Source organism: Sceloporus undulatus, chromosome 7 (assembly GCF_019175285.1).
Source record: "Sceloporus undulatus isolate JIND9_A2432 ecotype Alabama chromosome 7, SceUnd_v1.1, whole genome shotgun sequence".
Classification (NCBI taxonomy): Eukaryota; Metazoa; Chordata; class Lepidosauria; order Squamata; family Phrynosomatidae; genus Sceloporus; species Sceloporus undulatus.
This window is the reverse complement of record NC_056528.1, coordinates 11083391-11104499: the sequence shown is the minus strand read 5'-3', so window position 1 is coordinate 11104499 and position 21109 is coordinate 11083391. Positions and strand designations below refer to the sequence as shown.

General features: G+C 48.3%; 2 protein-coding genes across 6 annotated transcripts in view; both read right to left on the bottom strand.

The window, feature by feature from the left end:
• TNFRSF25 (TNF receptor superfamily member 25) overlaps positions 1–4616 on the bottom strand; it is a 20878-nt gene extending 16262 nt beyond the window's left edge. For both annotated transcript variants that reach the window (XM_042477911.1, XM_042477912.1), the window contains exons 1-2: positions 4336–4616; positions 3976–4041 (exon numbers count right to left, since the gene is read on the bottom strand). In XM_042477911.1, coding sequence (XP_042333845.1) covers positions 3976–4041; positions 4336–4383 — 114 coding nt within the window. In that variant the 5' untranslated portion in view covers positions 4384–4616. The remainder of the gene's footprint in view (positions 1–3975; positions 4042–4335) is intronic.
• Positions 4617–5394: 778 nt separating this feature from the next.
• Positions 5395–21109, bottom strand: part of PLEKHG5 (pleckstrin homology and RhoGEF domain containing G5) — a 60328-nt gene continuing 44613 nt past the window's right edge. For 2 of the 4 annotated variants that reach the window (XM_042477907.1, XM_042477908.1), the window contains exons 8-21: positions 18347–18538; positions 17563–17736; positions 16865–16960; positions 16047–16097; positions 15324–15473; positions 14760–14870; positions 13361–13522; positions 13030–13167; positions 12683–12802; positions 12421–12553; positions 11553–11668; positions 9432–9634; positions 7721–8590; positions 5395–7603 (exon numbers count right to left, since the gene is read on the bottom strand). In XM_042477907.1, coding sequence (XP_042333841.1) covers positions 7594–7603; positions 7721–8590; positions 9432–9634; positions 11553–11668; positions 12421–12553; positions 12683–12802; positions 13030–13167; positions 13361–13522; positions 14760–14870; positions 15324–15473; positions 16047–16097; positions 16865–16960; positions 17563–17736; positions 18347–18538 — 2526 coding nt within the window. In that variant the 3' untranslated portion in view covers positions 5395–7593. Of the gene's footprint in view, positions 7604–7716; positions 8591–9431; positions 9635–11552; positions 11669–12420; positions 12554–12682; positions 12803–13029; positions 13168–13360; positions 13523–14759; positions 14871–15323; positions 15474–16046; positions 16098–16864; positions 16961–17562; positions 17737–18346; positions 18539–21109 lie in introns of those variants that run through there. The other 2 variants (XM_042477905.1, XM_042477906.1) reach the window with 2 other exon arrangements.

The window sequence follows — 21109 nt, the reverse complement described above, 5'->3', positions numbered from 1 at the left end:
TAATAATAATAATAATAATAATAATAATAATAATAATAATAATAATATGTTGTTTTTTTTTAATATTTCCCGCTTCTCCCGCTGGATTGAAGCAGGATTACAACAGAATATACAATACAGCAGTACGATACAAAGCAGTTTCAAATGCAAATACAATTACAAATACAATTACAATAATACCAGCAACAATTATTAAAAACAGTATATAAAATAGTCCTCTAGCTAAAAAAAGCATGCAATGTGCCGATCCTGACTGGGGTCTTAGTTTAGCTTCTATTAGAGAAATATACTTTATGAGGAGTCGGGAGGGTATGCTAATTGGAAGAGATAAGTTTTTAATGCCTTCTTAAAGGTTTCCAAAGTAGGAATAAGCCAATCTCTTCCGGAAGATTGTTCCAGTGCATGGGGACTGTAGCCGAAAATGCTCTTTGTTGAGTAGATGTTAATCTCACCCTGGGATGCTCGAATAAATACGTCCCTGTTGTTCTGAGAGTGTGGGCGGATTGTGTAGGGAGAGGTGTTCCCTCAAGTAACTTGGGCCCAAGCCATGTAGGGCTTTAAAGGTAATAACCAACACTTTGTATTGAGCCCGGAAGCTAATAGGCAGCCAGTGTAAAGATTTTAGTACCGGTGTTATATGGTCTGACCTGGAAGTTCCAGTGACCAATCTGGCTGCAGCATTTTGTACTAGCTGAAGCTTCTGAACCTGGTACAAAGGAAGCTCCATGTAGAGCGCATTACAGAAGTCCAAGCGAGAGGTTACCAGTGTGTGTACTACAGTTTCAAGGTCCTTTCGGTCCAGACAGGGACGCAGTTGGCGTATCAGCCGAAGCTGGTACCACGCACTCCTGGCCATCGCATCCACTTGAGATGATAACTGTAGAGATGAGTCCAGGAGTACTCCCAAACTGCGAACTTTGTCCTTTAGGGGAAGTGTGACCCCGTCCAGGACTGGATGGCAAATTTCTCTGTCTGGACTTGGGGTACCTATCACAAGTACCTCTGTTTTCTCTGGATTCAGCTTGAGTTTGTTTTCCCTCATCCAGCCCATTACTGACCCCAGGCAGGCATCCAGAGAAGAGATGCCTTCCTTAGTCATTGTATCAGTCGGAGACATGGAGAGTTAGATCTGGGTGTCATCAGCGTACTGGTAACACCAAGCTCCATGTTTCCATATGATCTGACCCAGTGGTTTCATGTAAATATTAAACAGTATGGGGGACAGAATGGTGCCCTGGGGGACACCCGATGTCAGCTCTCTTTTCTGAGAGCAGCTGTTCCCCAGCCTCACCATCTGGGACCTATCCAAGAGGTAGGAGCGGAGCCACTGGAGTGCAGTGCCCCCGATGCCCAGCTCGCTCAGGCGTTCCAGAAGGATACCGTGGTCAATGGTATCGAAGGCCACTGAGATGTCCAAAAGCACCAACAGGGTCACACTTCCCCTGTCGATGCCCAGACGAAGGTCATCGACTAAGGCAACCATGGCAGTCTCAGCTCCGTATCCCACTCTGAAGCCAGTTTGAAATGGGTCCAGATAATCGGTTTCATCCAAGATGGCTAGGAGTTGAAAGGTGACTGCCCTCTCGATCACCTTGCCCAAGAATGGTAATAGGGAGACCGGTCTATAGTTACATATTTGCAGGGGATCTAGGGAGGGTTTTTTTAAGGAGTGGTTTCACTATTGCCTGTTTTAAGGCAGATGGAAATATACCCCCCTGAAGAGATGCATTAAGTATAAGATGTAATGGTGTTTTTATTGCATCTCCTCCCTGGACGGTCAGCCAAGATAGGCAAGGGTCGAGAGGACATGTCATCCTTTTTACACAACCAAGGAGCTTGTCCACGTCATTGGTATTTACAAACTCAAAGTGATCCAGTTTAATTCTGTTTCCAGAGTCACTGGATACCTCTTCTATAGGTTCTGTCAAAACGCCGGCATCAAGGTCAGCCCTTATCTGAGAGATTTTATTGGCAAAAAAGTCATTAAAAGCGTCACAGCAGGCTATGGTTGGTTCTAATAGAGGGTTCAGGGAGGCCGGCAGTTGAGTTAATTCCTTAACTACCCTGAACAGCTCTGCTGGACGAGACTCTGCCGATGCAATCCGTGCAGCACAGAATGAATTCTTTGCTGCATCAATTGCCACTCCGTAGGAACGTAACATGTTCTCATGGAGTGTCTTGTCAGATATGCGTTGATGTTTCCGCCAGCTGCGCTCTAGTTGTTGCACAGCCCGCTTCATCTGGTGAAGATCTTCCGTGTACCAGGGTTTTCTATTTGGAGCAGGCTGGTAAGGACGCTCGGGTGCGATAGAGTCTATTGCCTCGGTAAGGATATTATTCCAATTATATACCAGGGTATCAACAGAATCGCCATTGTTCCCAATCATAACTCCCTCTAGGGCTTCTTGGAACATTTTGGGTTCCATCAGCCTTCAAGGATGGACCATTCTAATTGGTCCTCCACCCTCGAGGGGTTTTTGGATTGTGGCCTTCAGTCCTACCTTGACCAGGAAATGGTCCGTCCATGACAAGGGGGAGATATCCATTACCTCTGCTCACGGATGTTCTCGGTCTGTACTAAAGACCACGTCGAGTGTATTACCTGCGCAATGTGTCGGACCCAGGACCAACTGGTACAGGCTCATGGCTGTCATGGAATCCATGAACTGCCGAGCCGCACCTGGTAGATCTGGTGAGCCGGCCTTGAAGGGGATGTTGAGGTCCCCCAGGACAAGGAGCCTGGGAGACTCCAGCACCAGCTCTGAGACCAGCTGTGTCCGCTCAGCCAGGGAGTCTGTTAGCCCACGGGGTGGACAGTAGACCAACAGAATCCCTATACTGCCCTTGGCCTTTAGGGTCAGGTAAATACACTCAATGTGTCTCAGTTTCATGACTGAGTTCCTGGTCAAACTGATATGATTTTTATGGACCATGGCCACACCGCCCCCTCGCTCACTTTCCCTAACCTGCTCCTTCACTACATACCCAGCCGGGAGAGTTTTGGCCCAGGTCACACAGCTATCCTCCCCCAGCCAGGTTTCTGTAATACATGCTAGATCGGCGTTTTCCTCAAATAGCAGGTCATATATAATATGGGATTTGTTTTTTGCTGACCTAGTATTACATAGGAGCAAGGTAAGGGTTTGTGGTATGATTGGGACGATCCTCGGTTCTTTTGGGTTAACAGGGTGACTGGAAGGTGGGATAGATGTTAAGTATCGATCTCGTCTTTCCTTGTGCTGTTACAAAAATTTGAGGACTGAAGGAATGTTTTATCAAGGAATGGCACTGAACTATGACTCTAGAGACCTGGGTTCAAATCTCAACTCGGCCATAGAAACCCACTGGGCAAGGCACATTCTCTCAGCCTCAAAGGGAAGCAAAGGCAAACCTGCCTCTGAACAAGCCTTGCCAATGAAAACCCATTATAGGTTGCCTTTAGGGTCTCCATAAGTCAGAAATGACTTGAAGGCACATGTCATCACTCTGTTTAAGGCAAGGCATATTTGAGCATATTTTTTTGCTTGCAGCAGAAATAAGTGCAAAAAGGAGAAATGCTTTCTCAGGATGAAATTATTTTCTCAACTTTGAAGGACACTGCTGACTACACACTTAAAAGAAAAGCGATTTGATCTGAATAAGCACCGCATTCATTTGCAAAGGAAAGGAAACAAGACGGAATGGAAAGTGTGGCCCAAGGCAAATGCTGAGTGAGCAGCTTTCAAGGAAGGCTCTTGCAGAGAAAGCATGTGCTCCTGTGCAGCTTTTCAAAGAAAACCGAAATATGTACATGCGGAAAGAGCTTTGTCTGTAGCTTTTGTCAGGTTTGTGCAGAAAACCGAGAAAGGTTAAAAGAAATGGGGAGAGGGGTGCAATCGGCAGAATTTCCCTCTCAGCCCTGTTTGGAAGTTGCAGTCTAGAAAATGAACTTTCCAAGTTCTGAGAAGGAAACATATAAATAACAACACACTTAACTGGAGAAGTGCAGAAATTACTCAAATTGCTACAAGGAAGGCTCTGAAGACGGAGGTCCCTTTCGTGCTGCAAAAAAGTAGAGAGAGAAACGTTTAGCTCCTACTGTTAATATAATAATAATAATAATAATAGTAATAATAATAGGTGGGTAACAATCATAAAATACAACACTAACAGCTACAAAACCAGAAAATAAAAATAACATAATCCCCTTACCCCACATTAAACTAACACACATCATAAAATACATCCGATAAATAAAATGAAATTAACCATAGTTAAAATAAGGCATCATGGGGAGAAAAGGGCAACCCACATCCATGTCATGGAACTCTGTCTTTAAACACACTGAAAACTTACTGGAATTCTAGGCAGCTGGCTTTGTAAAGTCTGGTTTTTGATGACCATCGGTGGGGAATGCCATCGTGGAAGGCAGCGTTTCAGCTGGTCTGGTTCTCCAGCGTCAGAGGAGGAAGAGGCTGGCGATGGCAGTGGGGCTTCCCCTCCTGAAGAAGCAAAACCTGGCAGCCCTGGATGCTCAAGGGTCCTTTTTCTCCTTCTCTCCTTTTTGCATGCAGATCCAAATCGCCACCGCCACTATTTCCCCGCCACCACTTAGAAACATTAGAAGTGTTGGGTTTTGTGTATTTTTCCATTGATTAAACCTCCACACACACATTTTGCAACCTTTTGCTGCAAAAAAATCATTCATTCATTGCAACCCTTGGAAGTCCCATAATCTCCCAATCTGGCAATCCTGGTTAATCCTCTGCCATCCCACTCTTTCTTAGCAGCTCTTAAGATGTCCCATCTTCTCTCTCTTGTTCCCTTTATCCTAAACTTGCTTCCATTTTTGCAAACCAAATTCAAAGGGCTAAAATATCTGCATGATTAACTCTGAATCTTGCCCTTTCCAAAAGCAGACAGCCGGAGCTACTATTGCGTGTGGGTCCTTCCTCATTTTGGCCACCTTGACCACACTTGGATGCCCCTTGGCCACCCTTCTCCTGGGTTTCATCTGTGAACCGTTGGAGGCTGTGAAATCCACACCGATCTCCCAAAGGCTCTGCCACGTAACCCCCCCAAAAAAGAAATTTCTGGTTTAGAAAAACACACTACAATACCTCCTTGGAGACAAGTGACCCGAACCCAAGCCCTAACAAAGCAGGTTTTGGTTGATTATTTCACATTTCAAGCAGGAATGTCTTCTTTCTCAAACACACACATACACAACACACACCTCAACTGACTCTGCAGTGCAAAGAGAAATAACACAGAAGACGACAGCTGGGGAATCTGGTCTATGTTTTAATTTTTGATCCATTAAGAAGTGACAGCACGGGGGGTGGGGGGTGGAGATGGTAGCATTAGAGGGACCTCCGAACCCCCCCAAAACTGCCCCCCCAAGAGGGGGGGGGGGGGGGGGGGGGCACAGGAGCATCAAATACACAATGTGACGTAAAATGAACAGGGGCAAAGTGTCCATCATCACCTCCCCAGTGAGAGAATAGTACAGATAAACAGTTTTCGGCAGGTGGGTCTCGGGTACCGAGGGCAGGGTTAAGCTTAATAAATACGCAACATTTTAAAACGCACACACGCACGCACACACAAGTGACACCTGTGGGCCACACCTTTTGCAACAAATAAACTGGGAGCAGGGACAATTTATGAATCTTCCTTCCCCTCCCTATTGCAACACCCCCTTCGCCATCGGAAAACCTTCTGTGCCAATTGATCCCTTTCTCGTTTAATAAACAAACCCTGCAAATCCAACTTTTCTCTAGTTTTGGAAGGGAAACGTGGTGTTTGTTTGGGTTGGCTCATCAGTTATTGCCACAAAGCTGGAAGTAATGAAGGTATCAGATGCCTCCTTCCTTCCTTCCTTCCTTCCTTCCATTTGCCACCAGCCCAATGCTGAGCTTCACTTCTTGGCATTTCCCACCATTTCACAGAACAGAAGGGAAAGCAGGCTCCCCTTTCCGATCAGCGGATCCAATTACAGAGCCTGAAAAGTTACTTCTTCGGACTACAGCTCCCCAGGTTGCTTTGTGGGGATTCTGGGAGCCATAGTCCAAACATGTAATCTCTCCAAGCTCTGCCCACTTCAATGACTTCACCCAGAAATGCCAAGGGATGGCTGGGACCATGTCTCCATTTTGTTTTCCTGGCTCATCCAGAAATTGGCATCCTGGTGGCCCTGACTCACCTTTCCACCTAGTCTTGATTTCCATCCTCCTTGCCACCCCAAAGCCCATGTTTTCCAACCCCGAGTCTCCTCCTTCTTCCTGTCCACTTACAAGAACTCTTGGCTTCCACACTTTCCTTTCCCAACATCCTTGTTCGGTCTTTGTCAGCTTAGCCAGGATGGAGTCCTCTCCCTCCCAGTACAAAGAGCATGGTGGGATCTGGTCTCAAACTGGGCCATCTCTCTTTTTGCAAAAGGGTCCCTTCCAGGAGAAACGCTAGTGGTTTGCGCATCTCTCCGCCTGAGCAAAAAGCCCAATGGAGTTCCCAATTAGACGAGCGAGGTCCTTTTTTAACAAATTATTTTTTTGCATAACTGGATCTGGAGCAGAAGTGAACCCATGGGGTAGAACTAAGTTTGTTCATGCAAAAAATGATGATCACAAGTTGACAGCTGAGACCATCGAAGCTGAAAGTTGCACACTCCACCAGACCTTATGCTTAACATGCTGCATGGTCAACAGCCCCAACAACGGCCCCATGGTGCGGTTGTGTAGGTCTACCTTGCAAGGGTCGGAAGAGCCGATTGTAGCCGGTGTGAAACGTGGACATAATTTTGAAGAGCACACATCTTCTTTCCCACAAATTTGCTCCCATTCTCCACATGTTATAAAAATGTTCCCAGGGGCTGATCATAAGGCAACATGGGGTAGCCATTGATGGAAGAAGCCATGTGGGTAACAGAGCCATCTGACCATTGCACAAGAGAAAATTCTGGAAGATCTGTGTGCATCTGTGGAGGTGGATGGCAGTCGGGTGACTTGCACAAGTGACTTGAATGACTTGCAAGCAGCCCATTCACACCCAGTTGCCTGGCCACCATAGGAGATATTACTCCACAGGGTGCTGTTTTGGGAAGACAACCCCCTCACATACACCACAACACACACACATATATACACACCAGATGTCCTTATCCCAGAGTCCATCTGTCTCCAAATCTGGATGAAGCATCCAAAGTTCCTGTTCGGTGCAAACACATAGATGGACGTCTAGAAATCCTTGTGTTCTCCTTTGCAGTGCACACCTCCTCTGCCCTTTGATCACTCAAGAGCATGCCCAGATGCACATGATCGCTGCAAGGGCATGAAAGTTGGATGCCTTCCCAGTTGCACACACATAAACATACGCTCTGCCGGCATTGACGGTCACAGCAGTCAACCACCTTCCCCTCCCTCCCCAAATCCTCTGGTGCTCCTGAGATGGTACCTCAAATCCACCCGCTATGCCAGTGGAAGAGCAGCATCTGCACCCATGGTGAGGAAAAGTGTGCCCAGGACCCAAGGGTTATACAATTCAAAAAAAGTACGTGGGACTCCTGGCTCTAGAAGTGGCGTCGCTCTTGTTCTTCTTGCACTCCTCCTGACCATCTCATACCTCCCTGAAACAGACAGAAAATAAGGAGAGAAAAAGGAGTTACTTAACTGCAAGGTCTATACATCCTGCAAACCCCAACCTGACCCCTGAATCTCCTTCCGAATCTCCCCCCAACACTCACGAGGCGGTGAGCGTGGAGTTCAGCAGCAAAGTTGTGCGGATGCGGTAGAGCTGGGCCAGGGTCAGCTTGCGGTGCTGGATGGCCTGCGGGTCTGAAAGAGTCCGGCGGGCAGCGGGGGGCCCTTCCCCTTGGTGACCCTCTCCTGGCGGCCAGCTGGGGGGACGCGACAGCCCTTCGGAGATGCTGTCCTGCGAGGCCTCCAGAGAAACGTAGCCAAGTCTGGGCAAGGAGGGCTCCTCGGCCTCCGACAACTCTGAGGCACTGCTGTTGCTGCTGCTGCTGTTGAAGGGGCCAGTGGGGCAGACCAATGGGCTTTGCGACCCGTTAGTCCGGGGGCAGCCCAGGAGGAAGATGGCTGGGCAGAGTTCAGATAGGCTTTTGCTCTGGGCGAGTTGCAAGGAGCCTGGGAGCAGTTGCAAGAGGTTGGCCTCCGATTTGGACTTCAGCACCTTAGTCTTGACTGGGAGGAGCTGGACGGGGGTTTGCCTGCGCAGTTTTGGGGAGCTGGTGCGGTGGCAGGGGGAGGTGTGAGCATCCTCCTCTTCCATGGAAGCAACCGTCTCCAGCTGCTGCCGGCGTTGCTGCTGTTCGGCAAACTCCTCTATGGAGGTGGGCGAAAGAGTCCCGTAGGCGCTGTCGATGGAAGACGAGCGGCAGGTGCCAGACTCTGGTTTCAGGCCGTGGTCAGTGGCTACCACTGGCAGGGACTCACCTACCTCTAGGGTTGGCGTCGTGGACGAGGCAGTGGTGCTGATGGAGGCCTCGTCTGATTGTGAGCTGAAGGGGCCGACCTCTGAGTCGGGTGAAGGAGGTACCTCGCCGGCGTCCACCACCATGACGGAGATGGTCTCAGTGGAGCCATCGGAGAGGCTGCGGAGCAATTGAAGGAAAGGTCAACTGCCTTCTAAGTGCATCACATACATAGACACACAGACACACCATTGTTGCCCTGTGGCTCCCATATCACTCTGGGCTTTTGTCCAAATTGTACATTTTTGGAACTCTTAAGACCGCTTTGCCCCTTGCTCTACATCTGCGTGCCTTATTTTAAGAAGGACATAGATACCCCCCCCCCAAAAGACTGTTTTTGAAAGGCAGCCAGAGAAGGAGACCCCAACCATCCCTCTAGGAAATTGGTTCCATTGCCAAATTGCTCTCGCCATCAAGACGTTTCTTCCCGTGTTCAGTCAAAAACGTACCCTTTTATAGCTTCAAACCAACAGACCTGGTCCTATCCCTTGGGACGGCAAAGAATAAATCCTCTCCCTTCTCTCTGGGGCAGCCCTTGAGATATTTAAAGAGGGATCTGTTGCTGGGGATGCTGTAGCTGGAGGTCCTGCATGGACTTGGTGCCCTCTGAAGGAACCCTAGGATTATAGGGTTATTATTCCCACAGGGTTTTTTTTTTAAGCTCTCCCAAACCTGAATTTACCACCTCATTGACATGGGAAATACTAGATGCCAGGCTCCCATCATGCCTGACTTCTGCTGGGAACTGTGCTTCAACAGCATCCGAAAAGTCACAGATTCCACAGCCCAACCCTAAGCTATTTGCTTGCAACCCCTTTTACCTTTTTGTAGTGCTTAACCTTTGGGAAGGAAGAGCACTTGGAGCAGAGACAGCTGGCAGCAAACCTGCTTTGGGAACAGTGAGCCTACACTGGGTTTTAGGAGTCTATAGGAACAGAATTCACCTCTGAGCTGGGCTTACCACTGCTGGGAGTCCAAACTGTTGGTGCTCTTGCGAAGGATGGTGGGGGAGCTGGCCCCAGAAACCCCGCTCTCGGCATCCTCTTCCTCGTCTTCCTCTCCTTCCTCTTCCTCTCCTTCCTCCTCTTCCTCTTCCTCTTCCTCCAGGCTCTGCAACTGTTGGTTGCACTGGTGGGCCTTCAGTCGCAAATGCTGTAGCTTATTCTGTAGGAGAAAGTTGAACAACATGGGAAGAGGAACCAGAGAAAGGTGCAAAGATGCAGCCCCAGGCTCTTCCCTCCATAACTATCATCGTTCAGCCTGGGAGGGAGTAAATAGGCTGGCCCAGCTCCATCGGGGCTAGGCTGAAGATAAAGGCTCCTCCCGCCATAACTGTCATCCTTCAGCCTGGGAGGGAGTGAATAGGCTGGCCCAGCTCCATTGGGACTAGCCTGAAGAAGAAGAGTCCTCCCTCCAGTCCATCTGCCTTGGTCCAGGCCTCAGAGGGAGAGAAGAATGCTGGACCTGATCCCCCCCCCCCACCATTCCCTTCTCTTTTTGTGTCGTGTCTTTTAGATTGTAAGCCTGAGGGCAGGGAACTGTCTATTATCCCTTCTGTTGTAAGCTGCCCGGATTCCCAGTGATTGGGCGGTATATAAATAAATCCTATTATTATTATTATTATTATTATTATTATTATTATTATTATTAACAGATTTATTCCAAAAAGAGATATGCAATAAAGGTATCACTGTTTTGTGTTTCTGAGGTGCTATTGTACATGAATTTGAATGACAAATTCAATGAGGCCTATTTACCATGCCTCTCTTTTATCAAAGGGGAATTGGAGTTGGATCATGCCACAGAGAGATTTCTTACCATCTTGGTCTGTTTCCTTGCCCTTTATCAGCTCCAAAAAAACTGGTTTTTGGTCTCCTGTGTGACCACCGACCCAGGAAAATGGCCAACCTGATCACACACAGACACACACCTATGTTGTCAAAAGCTGAGCACCAATGTTGGTGACAAATCACCTGAACTTATGAGTCGAGGAGGAGGGTGAAAAACAGAAAGACGTTCCTGGTGGCTTCAGGTATCTCCTTCGCCCTCCTTTAGTCATTTAGGAAGACTAAAAAATGGTCTTTCTGAATGACTGCTTCTCGATTAACATAGATTGCAATTCTGAAGTTTCACTTCCTTCCTGGCTCTTTCGCAGAAAAAGATTCTGCTTTCTCCTCCTTGTCTCCACAAAGTCTGCCCACCAGCATGGAAACCAGCTCCAGCAGCACCTACAAACTACGCTTGGATTTTTTCCCTATCCACTGGTTTTCTTAAAAGCTAAAACATAAGTCTGCAAAGGAAGGAAGAGGTAGAGGAGGAATCTGGTGGCACTTTTAAGACCAATCTCCTTTAGCATGAGCTTTTGTGGATTGCTAATATGATGCTCCTATAAACTGTGGTGGTTGGTTGTGTTCAGATTGCTTCCAGCTTATGCTCATGGGGTTTTCCTGGAGATATTTCTTCAGAAGTGGGTTTTGTATAGCCTTCCTTTGAGGTTGAGAGTGTGTGACATCCCAAGTGCATTTCCAATGGCTGTTTGGGAGATTCAAACCCTTAGTCCAACAGTCAGTACACTACACTGGCTCTCCAAATCAAAAATAGATAGATAGATAGAGAGAGAGAGAGAGAGAGAGAGAGAGAGATCATAGAAGTCTATACACCGGTTCTCCAAACCAGACAGACAGATAGATAGACAGACAGATAAATAAGATGGGTAGATAGAGGGACAGACAGACCAGTCAGTCTTAAAGAGACCAATAGGTTCCCTCTGCCAAACTTGCAATTTAAAAAATACAGTACTGAAACAGGCTCTGAAAGATTATTTTCCTTTTCCTTTCCAGCTTGAAACTCCAGAAGTATAAACCTCTTTCAACAGAGATAAGCTCAGATGCAAGCCAGAGTGTGTGCATGCATGTGCCTTCAAGTTGCCTGTTCACTTATGGCAAACCCATGCATTTCTCAGGGTTTTCTTAGGCAAAGAGTATTTAGAAGTGGTTTTGCCAGTGCCTTCCTCTGAAATACAGATTCCACTGGTATAAATACAAATATTTCCGTAAGGTGATGGCTCTCCTGTCGCACCCACCTGGGCATTGCAGAGAGCGTCCACCCAGCTCCGGCACAGCAACTGCCCGCTGGCCTGGAAGGTGTAGGCGCCCACAGCACTCCGAAATTCATTGAGATAAATCAGCAGAAAAGAACCTAGGAAAGGAAGAAGAATTGGAAAGAATTGGAAAGGGCTTTGGCCATGACTTTGGCCGTAGGTCATCACAGATTATCACAGTTTAGATGACAGCCACCTCTAGATATCTGAGCATCTGGCATGGAAAAGATGGAGCCAGCTTGTTTTCTGCTGTTCCAGAGACTCCATGAAGCAATGGATGCAAACCACAGGAAAAAAGATTCCAACTAAGCATTAGGAATGACTTCCAGATGATGGAGAGAAGAGGAAAAGAGCTGTTTGGACTCTCTCAGGAGCTGGAGGACTGTCCACCATTAAAAAAGTTTCCAAACTGGGGTTGGATGTCTATCTCTTAGGAGGACTTTACTCTGGGTTCCTTTTCAGCAGGAGGCTGGATTAGAAAACCCATTCCATTGCTTTTATTATTTCATTACTATTTCCCATTATTATTATTTTTATTCAATTGTTATCGTTGCAAAATATTTTCCCCTGTGCTGCTGCTGATTATTTTTTATTCTCTTCTCCCTGCTCCCACTTTATTTTGGAGGGAGGTTGTGCAAGTAATTGCTTTTCTGTGCTCTCCCCCCCCCCCTTTAATTTATTTTGCTGTTTCTTTTTTCTTTGGGCACAACCAATATGATGAAATGCAAAAACCTCCAAGCAGTCACCCATTTTCTTTATATAAACATCTTTCTATTCAGGGAAATGGGGAGGGAAAGGCGATGGCTGCCCCTTTATATTCCCAGGGTCTCCATTGGTGCAAACTGCTCACCGGGGTCCTTGAGGGCACGGCAGACCACCTTGTCCACCAGGAGCGGCTGCCGGATCACCTTGGTCCTCTCGGCCTTCTTCACGGGTTTGGTGATGAGGAAGAGGTCGGTGAAGAGGAAGCAGTAGACGTCCATCTGGACGGAGGAGGCAATGAGGGAAGAGTCAGGAGGGAAGGTTGGCCACCGGTCACCGGTCACTAAATATTCCTTTCCCAGCGACAGGACCAGTGCCACCCTCATACTCTCCAAAACCTCAGTGCTCACCTTGCTGTCCTTCCCTTCCTTCATCTTGAGGCTCCCTTCCAGCAGAAGCTGCCGCGTCTCCTCTGTGGAGGTTCCCGGGATCGGGGCCGTTAGGTCCAGCTGCAGGAACTCCTTCAGGATCTAAGAAAGAGGCAAAACCCAATGGGTTCATGAGCCAAGAGCCCACAATGTATCTTGCCCTCTCATCCTATGAGAGAGAAGGGAGAACGGGGCAGCAATCTGCAATGGGGTGGTCAGATGGACAAGGAGAGCCCGTCCTACCAGGTGTTCACCCATTGTGATCCAAATACCCCCACATGCCACTAAAGACACCCCTGTTTGGTGTGTGCCCCCCACTTTCCCCGCACCTTGTCCACTTCGTCGGTGCTGCCCTCCACCACCTCATAGGCATCAATCCGGCTGACGATGGTGGCCAGGCGCTGCTGCTCCTGGCATTGGCGCATCCGGGAGTTTACGTGGTTGATGAAACGCTCCACCGAGTTGATCTGGGAAGGAAAGGAAAAGAAGCCAATCAGAGATGCAAAGCACAGAGAGGCAAGCAGCCCTGACACTTCCTCCTCCATCTTGTGGCTTCCCAACCTTGACTGCGTCTTCTTCTGCACAGGGCTGGGGCTATGAAGGGAAGCAATGCCCTCATTTTGCCCCCCACAAAAACAATTCTTTCCCCCATTGCCTTACCATTGTAACGATAGTCTCCCGGGTGTGCGGCTCCTCCGTCTTTTTCAGCACCGACTTGAGCAGCAGCGGGTACTTGGTGAGGCGCTGGTGGGGCTTCACCAACATGTCGCTCAGCTTCAGCCGGTTGCACTGCTTATGTTTCTCTGCCCACTGCAAGGGAAGCTGGATCAGAGCCAGGTCAGGGGCTACCATGGTACCAGAGCCCCAAACAGGCCTAGCATTTAATCATGGCTGGACTACAACTCCCATTATTCATAGCCTGTGCTGCCCCTGGCCATTGCTTTTGATGATGGGAGATCTGGAGGAGGCTATATGTTGCTCACAATCCTGATTCTGGGAGTTGTGATGCAAAACAAGGAACATTTCCTCCAAGGTCTAGTTCAAAACAACTGCACCCCCACAAAAATTACTCCTTGCATGTAGAAACTAGTGCTATCGTCTGTCCCTGATGCGCACCTTGCCCCTTGCATTGGTGAATGCACTCTGGATTTTAGTACAATGTTTAAAGTGCTGAACAAATCTGAGAGGGGATAGGGCAGCGGTCCCCAAATTCTGGTCCTCCAAATGTTTTGGACTTCATCTCCCAAGGTTCCTGACTGTTGGTCAAGATGGCTGGGACTTCTGAAAGCTGGCATCCAAAACACTCCGAGGACCAAAGTTTGGGAACTTTTGACACGTCAGATAGCTCTGCCTTGGATCCAAATTTCTAGGAGAAAAGCAGGGTATGAATTCAATAAACAAACAAACAAACAAACTCCTTTAAAGTTTGGGCTGGAAGAGCAAGAAAAGAGCTTCCACCTGAACATTAGGAAGAACTTCCTGTCAGGAGCATGGTAAACAGGTCTGAGGAAATGACAGGGATGTGGCCACTAGGTGGAGCTATTGCGCAAGTTATTTACAGCTCTAGTGGCAGTTATATGGGTCAGTATTTAAACAGTGCATCATTGGAACTGTCATTCTCAACTGTCACTGAGAGAGTGAGACAGTGTGCGCCTCAGAGTGGGTTGTCACTGATGTGGATGGTGTCGATGTATATAGTGTTGTACACAGTGGAACTTCATCTAAGGATAAAAGCCTCATCTGAGAGAAGCTCACAAGCTACTGACTACAGTCACGAAGGTGAAGAATCTGGCGCCATACGTTGGACGTGTTACTTCATGCGCTGGGTAACAACATCAAAAGCATTTTTTGGAGAGTGTAATGGACCCTCTCAAAGGGTGATGGACTCTCCATCTTTGGATCAGTATCTCTCGGGAGTCTTTCAGCTGCGTATTCCTGCATGGCAGAATGGGGCTGGACTAGGTTACCCTCGAGTATCCCTTCCCACTCTATTCTAGGATGGTTCTGTCTCTCCTCACCAGGATGATCAGGGACCAAAATGCCACCAGGATTTCCCTACCGTGACGTAGACGCGGAAGAGGTCGTTGTCCCGAAGCAGATTCCGCATGTACTCCATGCACCCTTCTTCCTCCATGCAGTAGCGGATGTACGGCTTGAAGTGGGAGCCGAACTGGAAGGGAAAGATGGGAAATTAAGGAGGAATCCAGCAGGAGCAGAGGGATGGATGCTGAGAGGCAGGCGGACAAGAGAAACTCCTGGGTCTCCGAAGGCCAGACAGAGGCACTTTCCTCCTCTGTCCAAGAAGGAAGCACAATGCCACTTTGCAAAGTCAATAAGGGACATTTTCTAGTGATGTTTAAAAAGATAAAGAGCATTTTTATGGATTTAAGGGGGCTGTTCTGCAAGGCTTATGCCCTTGCCTTATTACTCCCAAGGATTTTTTAAAATAAAAGGATAGACAAGTATCTGAGAAGTAACTAATGAGGTAAAGCAATGTGATGAAATACTCTTGAAACTGTAAGATCTCTCTGCATATTGAAACTTGGCAAGGAGTGATAATTACTTTCCAAGCACTGGTACCCAGTCCCCCCAGTTGGTACGGTACTGTCCCCATCACACCCACCATCTTGAAGCCCTTGAAGAAGTCGGTGGGATCCAGCAAGGTCCGTGTGGCTCGGATTTTGTCCAAAATGGGGGCCATGACGCTCCTCCAAAGCACTCGATGGAGCTGGATGATCTCCTGGATGTTGCTGAAAAGGCGCTCGGATTCCACCTGCGAGGGAGGCACAAAACCCCCCAAAAAAGAGGAGGACATTTTTAGAAGACAAAATCCAAAGCCAGAATAGTCCAATAATACCCCCCGTCCCCTCCCTGCCTTCTTATTTATACTGTGCCTCAGACACTAATCCTAATATGACATATAAAGTAGCGAAACGTTGTGCATCGCCAACAGATGACAACTTGTTCCCTCGGAAGCCCTGACTTTCTAGCACCCAAGCTGGCACTTTCTCTTTCTGACTCTGTGCGGTTCAACCCTCAGCATCCTTTTTCCAACACGGAAAAAACTGCAAAATTGCATCTGCCAGAAAGTGATAAACTGAAACCAGGCTCACTTCCTCTAGAAAAGGAGGGAAAGGACATTATTGAGAGAGAAAGAGAAAGCGGCTTGCAAGAGCCGACAAAAAGCGGACAGGAAAACGCAGCGACAGACCAAGACTGTGGGCAGAAATGAGACAACATGCACCCTTGTGAGGAAGGCTGACACATGTCTTCTCAAGGGTGGCATCCTCTCAGCCCTTTGGCAGATTCCCAGGGAACAGCTTTTAAAAACCGACAGGGTCCTTACCTCACACAGGAGCCCCGATTCCTGCAAGTTCAAAAGGCAGCACAAGAAGAGCTGAGGATTGAGAGAGAGAAAGAGAAAAGGGGTCACTGCACTGCTGAGATACGGTTCGCACAAGTACTTTATCTTAACCATTTATTACAATGTTTCTATCTTGCAGCTTGCAAGGAAATCGGTTTAACCAATTTAAAACTGCAAATAAACAAATAGTTAAAAAGCAGACTAAAAACAGAAGCAGACTGACTGACTGACTAATATTCTACTTCCAGCCCCAGCAGCCAAAGATGCACATTACACCACTCAAGTCCTTAGAAAAAGCTATTCTGGGGTTACTATAAATCCCAGAATCCCCAAGTCAGTGTGACCATGCTGGCCAGGGGTGTCCCAGTCCATTTTCCCCAAGCTCTGCTCCATCTTCTGCCTCCATGTTTCCTTTTGGAGATTCCTGAGTTGTTTCTGTGTCATGAAAGATGGCCTGCAGTCAGCCATGGACAAAGCAGGGCCAAGCTTGCTTTCATGCCCTCCAAACCATCCTTTCCTGGGTAAACTGTCTTCCCAGGGAGCATCTATTCCCCCTTTTAAAAAGTTGCAGGGGTCCACGGTTCCTCTTAGTATCCAAAAATACCTGTTTTTCAAAACCAGAAGGACCTCTCTGGCCACTTCTTGGGGCCTTTTTGGCCACCTGTGATGTCCCCAGAGGTTCTCCAGGGTAGACATTTGGGACCTGGACTGAACCCAATTGCTCTCCCCTGTTTCATATGGAAGTACTATGGCCAGTGGCAATGGATTTCCCAAAAGAAAAAGGGAGGAATGAGACTCACATCTGTAATGACTTTCAGCTTCTTGATGTAGGATGCCTCCGTGTGCAAAAGCTCCCAGATTGCCTCTTGTTGGTGGCATTGCCGACGCGTCAAAGTCTGGAGGGAAATCAGGGTGGAAGTTGGATGGATGGAGAAAAGAAGAGGGGACGAGTTACTTTTCTCAGGCTCCAGCCTTTCCCCTGCCCTCAGACTTCAAAACCTGGTCACACAACTGAACTCCAATTTGATCTAAACTTTGGAGGGGGGAGGATTCCCTTTTGGGGCTGCAGACTCCCCACCATTCCTGGCTGTGGTCAATGGCCCTCCAAAAGTAACTTTTCCCAGCTCAGCTGCCTCTCTGGAGCTGAGTGGCTGTCTTTAGGATTCCCAGGCAAAAGACCTTGCTCCAGCGTTTTGTTCTTATAGTAGCAACGCAAGACCACTCTCTCAGCCTCTGGGGAAAGCAACAAATTCTGAACAAATTGTGCCAGGAAAATCCCATGATAGGTTAGTGTTGGCATAAGTTGGGAACAACTTGAAGGCACGCAACAAAAACAATACAAGAAGAGGAACCCGGTCCTTCCAAAATAGCTCCAGCAACCTGTACAGCTCTAAGTCCTAAAACATGGAGCAGATTCACCGTTGCACTGAAAGAGAAGCCTCCTCTTCCTCACTGGATGGCATCCCTGTCAGTATCCTATGCCCACATCCCTGCCCACCTCTGTGCCTTCGATGATCTCCTGCCAGCTGTCTTCCAGGCAGAGGTTGGCATCATCATCCTCTTCTTCCTCCCAGGAATCCTGGTCAAAGTGCAGCTGCTGTGGAAACTTGGGGAGGCCAAAGAGGCTGTAGCTGTGCAGTTTGCTCTCCAGTTGCTCCATCTTGTCCATCTCCTGGAAGAAAACAAAGGAAATGGCTGAGAAAGGAGCCCCCGAGGGATGCCCAGGCCCTTTCGCATTGCACAATGAGCCCACTCTATCTGACGCAGTAACATGTATTATTATTTTTTTTGCATTTGTTTTGCTCAATAAAGGTATCCCTGTTTTTTTGGATGTTATATGTTACTGTATTTCCTACATGGCCAACATGGGCACCCCTGGAAATGTAAAACCATGTATATATAGACTTGAAATGCACTGACCCTGAAAGGTGTTAATAAAAAGCCATGTTTTAGGTTGGAACTGGTAAGAAATCAGCATGGGTTCCAGTTGGATCTCTAAGGGGGGCATTGCAGAATTGGGGTATCAAAGTCCTTGTCCCATGACCTCCCACAGTTTGTTAACCTCTCTGGTGAGACACAAACAAGCCCCTCCATTGCAGAAGTGTACACACACACACACACACAGATGCACTCCTTCAAGTATTGGGTCCCAAGCCATTTAGGACTTCTCATGTCATCCGTCTCTTGGATGGAGATCTCCCTGCCACTGTACACTGGAGCTCAAAGCAACCCTTGAGGAAGCCAAGGCTTTGGGGAGAGGAGCATAGAAGCCCTCCACTTACCCGGGCAAAGGGTCCGGCACTGTTTCCCGACCCAAAGAACCCGCTGAAGCGGCTGGCTGCCCGATTCTTCCAGGTGTCGACACCATTGCTAGCCAAGGAAAGGTTGACAGGATGCAAGGATGGAGAGTCCTGGCTGGGGATGTTGGAGTCACCCAGAAACTCATTCATGTTCTTCCTTTGCCTTCCAGGCACCTATAAGGGAAGAGAGGAGAGGAATGAGTCTGGGGGAAGACGGAAGGACTAGGAACTGGTTGGGATGTAGATACCCCCCCAAAAAAAAACCCCAGCAGAGAGGACCTTGAGGAGAAAAAAGAGCTGCAGAAGAGAACACAGGAACATGGCTCCGCTTCTTGCAGGCTGATGGCAGCTGCCTGGCCTGAGATGGGCAGAGAAGCCCAACTCTTCCTTGAGCCCTTCAGCTAATCTTCTTCTTGCTCTATTCTAAGCCCAAGGAGGCGTCCAGTTCTCGACCCCCCACCGGAGCTGCCCAAGACTTCCCACTTTGCAGCTGCTCCTTCCTGCAAACCCACTGCTGAAGCAGAGCCAGAATTTGGAGGAAGATGGCAAGATGCCCCAATGCCTTCCACTTCCAAAACGCCAGCTCAAGGCATCCCAGAACTTCTCATTGGAGCAACCATTTCAAATCCTTGGTCAAAGGGCTGCACTTATTCCCCTACCAAACCCAAGCCTTACCCCAACAGCAAGGGCCCCTGGGATTAGGACCTTGGTGCTGCAGCTCCAGCACCCTCAGGAGAAGTCTGCAATGCAGCTCTTCTCCAGCTCTGTCCAGACTTTGCAAGGGTCAGTCGGAAGCTTTGTAAGGGTCAGTCGGAGGTTAAATTACTCAGCTGCAGACCCTCCTTGCTGCATCAAACCTCAGACTGGCAGCCTGCTCTCACTCTCACACATACACATACACACACACACACACAGGCTTCCTCCATCCTCTCTGGGGCCCACAGATCAGCCAGGACAAACACTGGAACCCTGGACTTTCTCCCAGCCCTGGTGACAGGTTGCCTGCCCTTTGGGGCAGCAAGTGACAGAGAGACAATGCCCCACAAGGGAACCAAGGCCTCTCTCAGCCTTTGGCTGGAGCCTTGCTCGGTCCTCTCCCCTCCATTGTTTGGGAGTCATGGGAACAAGGGCTGTCTATCTGTCCGTCCGTTAGAGCGTCGGGTGACCAAATTATCATGGCATGAAGCAGCCTCGGTGGCTCAGAGGCAGATCTGTTTGCAGCCACAGACACAAACACACCATCTGTAACACTATGATTCCATTTTAACTACCATGGCAACATCCTATGCCAGCCCTGAAGTTTTCAGACCAAAACCCGAGACAGCCCTGGGGGTGTCATTAAGTGTTATGCATTTGCACAAAAACCCACTGGGTGCTGTTGCCCAAGTCACGCTCTTTCAGCCTCAGAAGATGGCACTGGCAAGCCCTCCCTGAAGAATGTGAAGTCGAAGGCTTTCATGGCCAGCATCCATGTTTTTTTTTTTTTTGGTGGGTTTTTTGGGCTCTGTGGCCATGTTCCAGAAAAGTTTCTTCCTGATGTTTCGCCAGCATCTGTGGCTTTGGTATCTTCAGAGAATGCTTTGCCTGGAAAAAGTGGGTGTATATATCCTGTGTGAGCCTGGGAATGCAGGAGTGATTTGCATGTGTCTTGATTTGTGCTGATGGCTGGCCTCAGCCTGGGAGGCTAATGCAAACAAGGATGAGTGTCTGCTAATTGGTGGTCATTATCTGCTGGGAAAGCCTCTGACTCTGAGTAGTTTCCCATTTGCATTTGCTGAGTCCTTATTTTGCTATTCTTCAGGACTGGGAGCCAAATTTTGTTCACTTTAATTGTTTCTTCTTTTCAGTTGAAATTGTTCAGGTGTTTGTGGATTTCAGTGATTTTTCTGGCTGGTCCAGCAGTAGCAGAACATGCCACAAACCATCCTGGGCATAAAATACTGTTTGAGAACACCAAAGTTCTGGACCATGCCAACCACTACCATGTCAGGATGCACAGAGAAGCCATTGATCATGATCACCAATTAACAGACATTAATCCTCTTTTGCATTAGCCTCCCAGCCTGAGGCCAGCCATCAGCACAGAACAAGACACATGCAAACCACTTCTGTATATACTGCTCACACAGTATATACAGACCCACTTTTTCCAGGCAAAGCATTCTCTGAAGATGCCAGCCACAGATGCTGCTGGTGAAACGTCAGGAAGAATTTTTTTTCTAGAACATGGCCACAGAGCCCGAAAAACCCACAAAAAACCCTCCCTGAAGAAACTTGCCAATCCTGAACACAAACACACTGCAGACAGCACTGTCCTTTTAGAGACCAGCTTTGCTCCATTTTATCCCTTTGGGTTCTTCTCTGACCAGTTAGAGCCAAACTCACACTAGGCTGCTGTGCAGCCTGACTTTCTTGTATGAGACTGTCTGCCACATCGCCACATCGAAGGCCTCCACCTCCCGGATCCTGTAGTTGTGTTGGTTTCCTTTGGTGGGGAGGATGCAACCTGGATCTCTCTCTTTCCTTGGGCCATGACTCTCCTCCAGGCATTACCCCCGTCTCCTGGAGGATCCCAGCATTTGCCCACTGGGAACTATACATCTGGATCCTGGAAGCAACCAGCCCAGGGACTATTGCCAGCTGGCCAGCCCCGCATAGTGCTCTCCTGGGTGCGTTGTCTGGCAGATGTTGGAAGTGGGTCAGGTAGGAGCCCACAGGAGTCTTGTTGGGTGAGGGCACATGCCA